The following is a 10,896-nucleotide window of genomic DNA, read 5'->3' as shown; positions in this document are numbered from 1 at the left end:
GAATATAAATCTGAATATTGATAATTGTTATTCAAAGAGATTATTATTTTTTCTCCAATAGTCCTCTCTTTTGGACTTCCTCCCTTATCAAAAAACTTGTACATTTTTCCCCCTAAGTCAGCACACTCCCACCTGCTTCTTCAGACTTGTACATCCAATTTGCGTACATTCTATGATCATAAATGTGTCCTTATTTCTTCACAATACACTATTACAACAAATATTTTCTTTCTTACTACTCAGAACCATTTTTGTCAGTCCTCATTTTTCCCACTGCTTTTTTTCTCTGTGGATTTGAAAAATGTATTGAGAATCTCCTTTGTACTATAAAAAATTTAGTTTTGGAGATAGCAGAGACTGAGAGATATTGATTCTATAATTCTCTGAGGTGGTGATCAGGTTAGGAAATACAGTAGGATGTTGTAAAGCGAAAGTGAAAGTCACTCAGTCATGTCTGACTCTTCAAAACCCTGTGGACTGCAGCCCACCAGGCTCCTCTGTCCATGGGGATTCTCCAGGCAAGAGTGCTGGTGTGGATAGCTATTCCCTTCTCCAACTATGTTCCAAAGGAAATGTCAATTGTGTTAGTTTACAGTGATGGATCCTCAGTTCTTATCAGATTAGGCTATGCAGTCCATTAGAAAAGATTATAATCCTAGAAAAATAATATTAATTTCCCATAAGTTATTGTGCTTCCAATGATTCTTTACTATCTATTTCTTTTGGTATTGACTCGGGTGGCCCTTTGATGGTTAGAAAGAGTATTATTATTAATTTTTACCTTTAAGATCATTCTATAATTTTTCTTAAAGAAAGCTTTTGGCACAGGGGATGATTTATAGTTTTCTGTATTTAGATTTTCTGAGAACCCAAAGCAGAGGATTTGAGCTAAAACTGGGTTAATAGCATTGTCAGTATGCCCCCTAGATTAGACTGGTTAACTTTGAAAATGGAACCCACCAGAGCCATTGAAGAGTGATAAAATTTCAGAAAGGAATAGACATCTTTGATTAAGGTGGTGACCAACTGGAACACAAAATATTTAATCAATCCTTGATCATCCATTGTTTAAAGGTAAACTTCAGCCTAGGGAATGAACTATATGATCTTTTTAAAAAGGCACATTCAGATCCAGCACATCAACTAGATTCAATCAGTTCATCTGGTCAGTGTCTAATGGTTAAGGCATGATCCAATGAGGGTGTTCAGTTCAGTTCAGTTCAGTTCAGTTGCTAACTCATGTCCAGTTCTTTCCAGCCCCATGGACTGCAGCATGCCAGGCCTCCCTGTCCATTACCAATTCCCAGAGCTTACTCAAACTCATGTCCATCGAGTCAGTGATGCCATCCAACCATTTCATCCTCTGTAATCCCCTTCTCCTCCCACCTTCAATCTTTCCCAGCATCAGGGTCTTTTCCAATGAGTCAGTTTTTTGCATCATGTGGCGAAGTATTGGAGTTTCAGCTTCAGCATCAGTCAGGATGCCATGATCTTAGTTTTCTGAATGTTGAGGTTTAAGCCAACTTTTTCACTCTCCTCTTTCACTTTCATCGAGAGACTTTAGTTCTTCGTCTTCTGCCATAAAGGTGGTATTATCTCCATATCTGAGATTATTGATATTTCTCCCCCAAATCTTGATTCTAATGTGTACTTCATCCAGCCTAGCATTTTGCATGATATACTCTGCATATAAGTTAAATAAGCAGGGTGACAATATGCAGCCTTGATGTACTCCTTTCCCGATTTGGAACCAGTCTGTTATACCATGCCCAGTTCTAACGGTTGCTTCTTGACTTGCATATAGATTTCTCAGGAGGCAGGTCAGGTGGTCTGGTATTCCCCTCTCTTTAAGAATTTTCCACAGTTTGTTGTGATCCACACAGTCAAAAGCTCTGGCGTCATCAATAAAGCAGAGGTTTTTCCGGAACTCTTGCTTTTTCGATGATCCAATGGACGCTTGTAATTTGATCTCTGGTGCCTCTGCCTTTTCTAAATCCAGCTTGAACATCTGGAAGTTAATGGTTCATGTACTGTTGAAGCCTGGCTTGGAGAATTTTGAGCATTACTTTACTAGCGTGTGAGATGCGTGCAATTATGTGGTAGTCTGAGCATTCTTTGGCATTGTCTTTCATTGAGATTGAAATGAAAACTGACCTTTCCCAGTCCTGTGGTCACTGCTGAGTATTCCAAATTTGCTGGCACTTTCACAGCATCATCTTATAGGATTTGAAATAGCTCAACTAAAATTTCATCACCTCCACTAGCTTTGTTCATAGTTATGCTTCCTAAGGCCCACTTGACTTTGCATTCCAGGATATCTGACTCTAGGTGAATGATCACACCATCGTGGTTATCTGGGTCATGAAGATCTTTCTTGTATAGCTCTTCTGTGTATTCTTGCCACTTGTTCTTAACATCTTATGCTTCTGTTAGGCCCCTACCATTTCTTTCCTTTATTGTGCACATCTTTGCATGAAATAGTCCCTTGGTGTCTCTAATTTTCTTAAAGAGCTCTCTAGTCTTTTCCATTCTATTGTTTTCCTCTATTTCTTTGCATTGATCACTGAAGAAGGATCAGAGGGTAATGTCACATAATGAGAGTGTAATATCACATATTCAACATAAGAGAATGTACATGTGATTGATCTACAAGAAAGACAAATTATCAACTATGATAAAGAAAATCTTACTTGTCAGCTCATCTCTGATCTTATTTTTTCTGCCTACAGAGCAATTCTGTAACCGGTGTATCATGAACTTCCAACAGACAGTATGTTACTTCTGAATGACACTAGCCTAACTCCAGTCTCATTCATCCTAAATGGCATCCCTGGATTGGAAGAAGTGCATCTGTGGGTCTCCTTCCCTCTGTGTACCATGTATAGCATTGCAATCACAGGGAACTTTGGCCTTATGTATCTCATCTACTCTGAAGAAGCCTTACACAGACCAATGCACATCTTCCTAGCCCTTCTTTCCTTCACAGATGTTCTCATGTGCACCAGCACTCTTCCCAACACTCTCTGCATATTGTGGTTCAATCTCAAGGAGATTGATTTTAAGGCCTGCCTGGCCCAGATGTTCTTTGTGCACACCTTCACAGGGATGGAGTCTGGGGTGCTCATGCTCATGGCCCTGGACCGCTACGTGGCCATCTGCTACCCCTTGCGCTATGCTACTGTTCTCACTAATTCAGTCATTGCCAAGGCTGGGCTCCTTACTTTTCTTAGAGGTGTAATGCTTGTTATCCCTTTCACTTTCCTCACCAAACGCCTGCCATACTGCAGGGGCAATGTCATACTACATACCTACTGTGACCACATGTCTGTGGCCAAGATATCCTGTGGCAATGTTAAGGTCAATGCCATCTATGGTTTGATGGTTGCCCTCTTGATTGGGGGCTTTGACATCCTGTGCATCACAGTCTCCTACACCATGATCCTGCAGGCAGTGGTCAGCCTGTCCTCAGCCGAGGCTCGGCAGAAGGCCTTCAGCACCTGCACTGCACACATCTTTGCCATCGTCATTACCTATGTCCCAGCCTTCTTCACCTTCTTTACACATCGTTTTGGGGGACGCTCCATTCCTCCACACATACATATTATTATGGCTAATCTCTATCTACTCATGCCTCCTACAATGAATCCTATTGTGTATGGGATAAAAACCAAGCAGATACGAACATGTATTACTAGGTTCTTGCTTAAAGGAAAGGATAATCCTTCTCATAACATTTAATTAGAGACTTCTGAGAAGTTTTCTTAGTCAGCCGGAGGTCAATAGGGATGACATTTTTTAGTCAATGGGGAGTCCTCCAACTGAAAGCAAATATCTGGTCATAGGAAATATTTGTTGTGATTTTTATCTTTAAACTTCTCTTAAAAGGGTACCACTATGTGTATGTAAGCAAAGACCCTTTCTTCTAAAATTTTATGTTCTCTAGAGCCTCTTTTATTCACACGAGACTTCAAAGTTCAGTTCATGTAATTTTTATAGACTGACATTTTGCTCCTGAATGACAATCCACAAAACTTTGAGTTACAGTGTTGGATCATAAGAATTGGAAGTAAACATTAAAAAATTTAAATCCCTGGCAAATGTTAAGGTGTATTCATCAATGCTTGTGCTTTTATTTACCTCAGCATTCTCCTTCCAACACCACTTGGAGTTTATCCTTATTTTCCAAGTCCTTATCTGATGTTTTCTTTACTAAGTTTGTCAGCTGTGTATCCAGCAATGCATATGTATGTTCACCAGAAAACTTATTAAAGGTGTAAGGTGCAGCGTATTCAATACCTAGAAGCTATGTCCATTATAATCCAGCTGAATAAGTAAATAATTGTGGTCTGTTCACATAAACTGTCAAGTGAAAGAAACAAAGTCATACATATTTATGATTTTATTTATATAAAGTCCACCAGCAGGCAAAACTCATTTGTGGTGTTAGAAATCAAGATGATATTTAACTTAGAAAACAAGGGTATAGGTAATGATTGGATAGGATATGAGAGGGTGATTCTGAGGTGCTGTCAAGGCTTTAGCTCTTGACCTAAATGGTAATTACAAGGACTTGGTGAATTTTCATGAAGCTGTACACTTATGGTGTATGCTCTTTTTTGCACGCTTATTATGTTTTAATAAAATACTTATTTAAAACAATATGTCTTGATTGTATTCACGCATCTCCCTAAACTGTGAAACATTTTCTTCCTTGCCTCCTATGTTGTCTATGGCTTACTTTTTTTTTCTCTCAGAAGTATGCTAAATTTAGTGCAAATGTATGTACTTTTATACAAATTATATCAAACAACATAATTAAGATAATCATAAGAAACAGAAGTCAAAACTTTTATCTTGAACACCCTTTATTTTAACTCATAACCACATCTTCATTTCCATTTTCTTGACTGAGATAGAAGGAGGAAGAGAAGGGGACAGTAGAGGTTAAGACAGTTGGATGGCATTACCAATTCGATGGACATGAATTTGAGCAATCTTGGGGAGTTGGTGATGGACAGGGAAGCCTGGCGTGATGCAGTTCATGGGGTCGCAAAGAGTTGGACATGACTGAGAGACTGAACTGAACTGACTAGGATAATCTCATATAAATAATTAAAGACATTGACTTGAGTTAACTTATTTAAATTAGTGTGTAAGTCACTGAGAATTTACTTGTCCTTTAAAAATTATTTTTCTGAGATATAAGTGGCATAAGGCATTGTATAAGTTGAAAATATATGACATGTATTACTAAAACTCCAGGATTTATTTATCTATTTGTTCCACGTTCATACTCTTACACAACATTGACCCAAATCGCCCATATCCCAAACTCTGGTAAGCACCATTCTACTATCAGTTTTCATGAATCTGGCTTTTTCTGCTGTCACATGTAAGTGATACCAAACAGTAATTATCTTTCTGTCTCTGACTAATCTCATGTAGCATAATGCCTTCAAGATTCATCCATCTTGTCACAAGTGACAAGATTTCTTTCTTTCTTACGGCATAAAAATTTTCTGTTGTGAGTATATATAAATGGAAACAATAAATGAAAAATACCTGTGATCCTGATATATATATATTTTTTTGAATTGATTCTTTTTTTTTCTGTTTTTTTTTTTAAATTTTATTTTATTTTTAAACTTTAAAATATAGTATTAGTTTTGCCAAATATCGAAATGAATCCGCCACAGGTGTACCTGTGTTCCCCATCCTGAACCCTCCTCCCTCTGGGTCGTCCCAGTGCACCAGCCCCAAGCATCCAGTATCGTGTATCGAATCTGGACTGCCGACTCATTTCATACATGATATTATACATGTTTCAATGGTATTCTCCCAAATCTCCCCACCCTCTCTCTCTCCCACAGAGTCCATAAGACTGATCCATACATCAGTGTCTCTTTTGCTGTCTCGTACACAGGGTTATTGTTACCATCTTTCTAAATTCCATATATATGCGTTAGTATACTGTATTGGTGTTTTTCTTTCTGGCTTACTTCACTCTGTATAATAGGTTCCAGTTTCATCCATCTCATTAGAACTGACTCAAATGTATTCTTTTTAATGGCTGAGCAATACTCCATTGTGTATATGTACCACTGCTTTCTTATCCATTCATCTGCTGATGGGCATCTAGGTTGCTTCCATGTCCTGGCTATTATAAACAGTGCTGCGATGAACATTGGGGTACACTTGTCTCTTTCCCTTCTGGTTTCCTCAGTGTGTATGCCCAGCAGTGGGATTGCTGGGTCATATGGCAGTTCTATTTCCAGTTTTTTAAGGAATCTCCACACTGTTCTCCATAGTGGCTGTACTAGTTTGCATTCCCACCAACAGTGTAAGAGGGTTCCCTTTTCTCCACACCCTCTCCAGCATTTATTGCTTGTAACTTATGGATTGCAGCCATTCTGACTGGTGTGAAATGGTACCTTATAGTGGTTTTGATTTGCATTTCTCTGATAATGAGTGATGTTGAGCATCTTTTCATGTGTTTGTTAGCCATCTGTGTGTCTTCTTTGGAGAAATGTCTATTTAGTTCTTTGGCCCATTTTTTGATTGGGTCATTTATTTTTCTGGAGTTGAGCTGTAGGTGTTGCTTGTATATTTTTGAGATTAGTTGTTTGTCAGTTGCTTCATTTGCTATTATTTTCTCCCATTCTGAAGGCTTCCTTTTCACCTTGCTAATACTTTCCTTTGATGTGCAGAAGCTTTTAAGTTTAATTAGGTCCCATTTGTTTATTTTTGCTTTTATTTCCTGTATTCTGGGAGGTGGGTCATAGAGGATCCTGCTGTGATGTATGTCGGAGAGTGTTTTGCCTATGTTCTCCTCTAGGAGTTTTATAGTTTCTGGTCTTACGTTGAGATCTTTAATCCGTATTGAGTTTATTTTTGTGTATGGTATCAGAAAGTGTTCTAGTTTCATTCTTTTACAAGTGGTTGACCAGTTTTCCCAGCACCACTTGTTAAAGAGATTGTCTTTAATCCATTGTATATTCTTGCCTCCTTTGTCAAAGATAAGGTGTCCATATGTGCATGGATTTATCTCTGGGCTTTCTATTTTGTTCCATTGATCTATATTTCTGTCTTTGTGCCAGTACCATACTGTCTTGATAACTGTGGCTTTGTAATAGAGCCTGAAGTCAGGTAGGTTGATTCCTCCAGTTCCATTCTTCTTTCTCAAGATAGCTTTGGCTATTCGAGGTTTTTTTGTATTTCCATACAAATTGTGAAATTGTTTGTTCTAGCTCTGTGAAGAATACCGTTGGTAGCTTGATAGGGATTGCATTGAATCTATAAATTGCTTTGGGTAATATACTCATTTTCACTATATTGATTCTTCCAATCCATAAACATGGTATATTTCTCCATCTATTAGTGTCCTCTTTGATTTCTTTCACCAGTGTTTTAGAGTTTTCTATATATAGGTCTTTAGTTTCTTTAGGTAGATATATTCCTAAATATTTTATTCTTTCCGTTGCAATGGTGAATGGAATTGTTTCTTTAATTTCTCTTTCAGTTTTCTCATTATTAGTGTATAGGAATGCAAGGGATTTCAATGTGTTAATTTTATATCCTGCAACTTTACTATAATTATTGATTAGTTCTAGTAATTTTCTGGTGGAGACACAAAATCCTAATAGCAATCATTTTCTTACTGTTGGTAGTACGTGCTGTTTAAAAGTGTTTTTATTGCTGCACTTTTCTCTTTTTAAGTTGAGTATAATATTTTAGAATTCAGAATAAAAACAACTAAGCACTATATAAAATCACACACATATATATTTTTATTTATTTTTAATTGCCTTAGGTAAGAATTTCCAACTTGTAATCCTAAACGCTGGATATTGGTACCATAGGAATTACTTTCTGGACTTCTCTCATTCTGGAACCAGCTGGTTGGGGTTTATTTTTTCCAAATATCTTAAGCTTTGTATCATGCCCTCCCTTAGGGCTCTATAGTCTTTGGGGATTTAAGCCCTGTTTCACATTGAGACTTGGGAGTCCTAAGGATGTGAGATTAAACCTGTTTCCCATGAGAAGTCTGCTAGACTAAGCACTTCAGATCTGTGGGTTATAAGGTGAAACCAGGGCGCTACCATCATGTACATTCCTGAGCCCTCTCCCTGGCATGAGCGCCTTTCACATTCCTTTTAGTCTGGATCTACTGTGTGGGTAAGGTAATGCCTTTCAGATTCTAGGCTTATGACAAAACATTGTCTTGTTTCATTCTACTGTGTCATCACAGGCATAGAGGGCTTTGCCCTACAGAGTAGGTTATTTGGTTATTTCTTGGTGAAGGAAAATTTAGGAAGAACATAATCCACCTTCAAAGGAGAGATAGTATTAACAAGGAATGTGTGCTCTTTTGTGGGCAGGAGTAAGACTGTTGCTGCTAAGTCGCTTCAGTCGTGTCTGACTCTGTGTGACCCCATAGACGGCAGCCCACCAAGCTCCCCAGTCCCTGGGATTCTCCAGGCAAGAATGCTGGAGTGGGTCACCATTTCCTTCTCCAATGCATGAAAGTGAAAAGTGAAAGTGAAGTCGCTCAGTCGTGTCCGACTCTTAGCGACCCCATGGACTGCAGCCTACGAGGCTCCTCTGTACATGGGATTTTCCAGGCAAGAGTACTAGAGTGGGTTGCCATTTCCTTCTCTCTCAAAACCTTTAGAGTATAGAGGTAATTCTTTATTTTTTAATATTCACATTTATAAAGTATGGCATAATGGCAGAGACAGAGAATTAGACACTAATAAGTTTAAGATGACTTATATCAGGAAAGATAAATAGGTACATACCTTTCCCTTGAAGTCACTAGCTCAAGCTTCCCCATCACCTTTCCTTTCTTCAGTTCAGTCATACAACTTGCAGTCATCCAATCGCTTCAGTTGTGTCTGACTCTGTGCGACCCCATAGACGGCAGCCCACCAGGCTCCCCTGTCCCTGGGATTCTCTAGGCAAGAACACTGGAGTGGGTTGCCATTTCCTTCCCCAATGCATGAAAGTGAAAAGTGAAACTGCTCAGTCGTGTCTGACTCTTAGCGACCCCATGGACTGTAGCCCACCAGGCTCCTCTGTCCATGGGACTCTCCAGGCAAGAGTACTGGAGTAGGGTGCCATTGCCTTCTCCAATCTGATTTCAATTTGCTTATTTTTTAAAATCCAGGTACTATCTTCATTCATAGGTAACATAGCACACAGGTCAGTAAAGGTATATAATAAACATGAAAGACCTTCTGGTACAGGTCTGCAGGTTATCATCATCTTGATAAAAGGGGGAAAATGTGAGGGTAGCAGAGAGAAAGAAAGGTGACTTTCAAGTAAAGAGTCTGTTTTGAATAAAGAAAGAAGGAGCTGTACTTCATCAGCATTTAGTATAGAGAGCACAAAATTTCTGTATCTTTTTGGCAAATTTTAAACATATTGTATCTCAGTTAGATAGAGTGGCTATCATTGCACTCATTCAGTTCAGTTCATTTCAGTCACTCAGTCGTGTCCGACTCTTTGTGACCCCATGAATCGCAGCACGCCAGGCCTCCCTGTCTATCACCAACTCCCGGAGTTCACTCAGACTCACACTCATTAAAGGAATCTAATTGAATTCAAAGATGAATTTAAATAATAAATAAGTAAATATATTTAAATGGGTAACTAGCACTGCTGCTTCTTGTTTCTGTAGACGTAGATAAATACTTGAGCTGGTATGCAAACTGGCTGTTTATGCACAAGGTAAACCTAAAATAGCCCGAGGAGGCACAGAAGACCCTTATGTTAAATGCTGAAGGTGCGTTGCCTAGCCCTTGGTGGATGCTTAATGAAATTTCTAAAAAATTTAACAAATGGAAGTGCTTAATTTAGATTCCATACACTTGAAATATTCAGTGTCAATGATAGCATTGTGTATCACTAAAAAAGTAAATTTTATATTTCAAGAAAAACATTTAGAATAACAATAACAAAGAGTGAAACTATCTCAGAGAACTTAGAACTTTCTTTTCAGGATTCAGCATTTTCTCTCACATTCCTCTCCAAAGCATCATGGAAAGGATTCTTCATATGCCTGACAGAATTTTAGTCTGTGTCTCAGAGTCTAAATTCCTAAAAATCGCTGTCCTGGGCCATCTCTAGAGAAACAGCATAAAGGTTTTTTAAAAACTGAGAAGCATGCTTTCTTAGGGCCTAAGCAGTACCTAATTCATTCTGATTTTGAAGGGATGGATGCTGAGGTCAAACAATAATCTAAATATGCCTGTTTTCCATTATAAACAGCCACAGGCAGCAATGGGTGCTGCATACTATTTTCAACAAATAATGGCTGCCTAGTGTGGGATGAGGGAACAGGAGAAGAAGCAGCAATAACATTAGTCCCTGTACTTCCCATCAGGTCCTGCAGGCTTAGACTGTGGATCAGGTAATGGCATGTATTATCATCAAGGAGGGAACGTGAGGTGGTATTGTATAGCACAGCACAATGTGGGATGCTTTTTGTAGTACTGTGTGCTGCCTTGCCTCTTTCATTGAAAAAAGCTCAGTGCAAGATCAAAAATACACTTTGAGGTGGATCTCTCTTCCTGTGATTTAGTCATTGTACTTCCAATACTTTTCTCTATTCTGTCTCCTTAATACTTCCCTAGAATCACAGGCAAAAATAAGGAAGTGGGAGAGATTCCGGGTAAGTCTGAATAGTATTTGTAACCAATTTACCTTTACCTTTGAAAGAGAAAGTATGGATAATCCCACAACACAGTCCTCTTGTTCTTTGCATAGAAGATGACTGGGAAACTGGGCAAGGAGAAATTTTAAGAAGCAGGAGATGTAAAGATCCCTATTTGAAACACAGAGGCTCATATTCCTCCAGAGAAAACAAGCCAGTAAACAAACACAAAACAAATAAAT

The 10,896-nt window shown here is 38.6% G+C and overlaps 1 protein-coding gene across 1 annotated transcript; it reads left to right on the top strand.

The window, feature by feature from the left end:
• Positions 1-2,772: 2,772 nt before the first annotated feature.
• On the top strand, positions 2,773-3,738 carry LOC113904820 (olfactory receptor 52N1). The gene has a single exon (XM_027561909.1). It carries the CDS (start codon positions 2,773-2,775, stop codon positions 3,736-3,738), a length of 966 nt encoding a protein of 321 aa, XP_027417710.1.
• Positions 3,739-10,896: the final 7,158 nt, after the last annotated feature.

This window comes from Bos indicus x Bos taurus, chromosome 15 (assembly GCF_003369695.1).
Source record: "Bos indicus x Bos taurus breed Angus x Brahman F1 hybrid chromosome 15, Bos_hybrid_MaternalHap_v2.0, whole genome shotgun sequence".
In the NCBI taxonomy this organism is placed as follows: Eukaryota; Metazoa; Chordata; class Mammalia; order Artiodactyla; family Bovidae; genus Bos; species Bos indicus x Bos taurus.
The sequence above is the reverse complement of the archived record's forward strand: the minus strand, read 5'-3'. Positions and strand labels throughout refer to the sequence as shown.

Coding starts and splice junctions, on each gene's coding strand:
- LOC113904820 (XM_027561909.1), top strand. CDS start 2,773: ATGTTACTTCTGAATGACACTAGCCTAACTCCAGTCTCATTCATCCTA.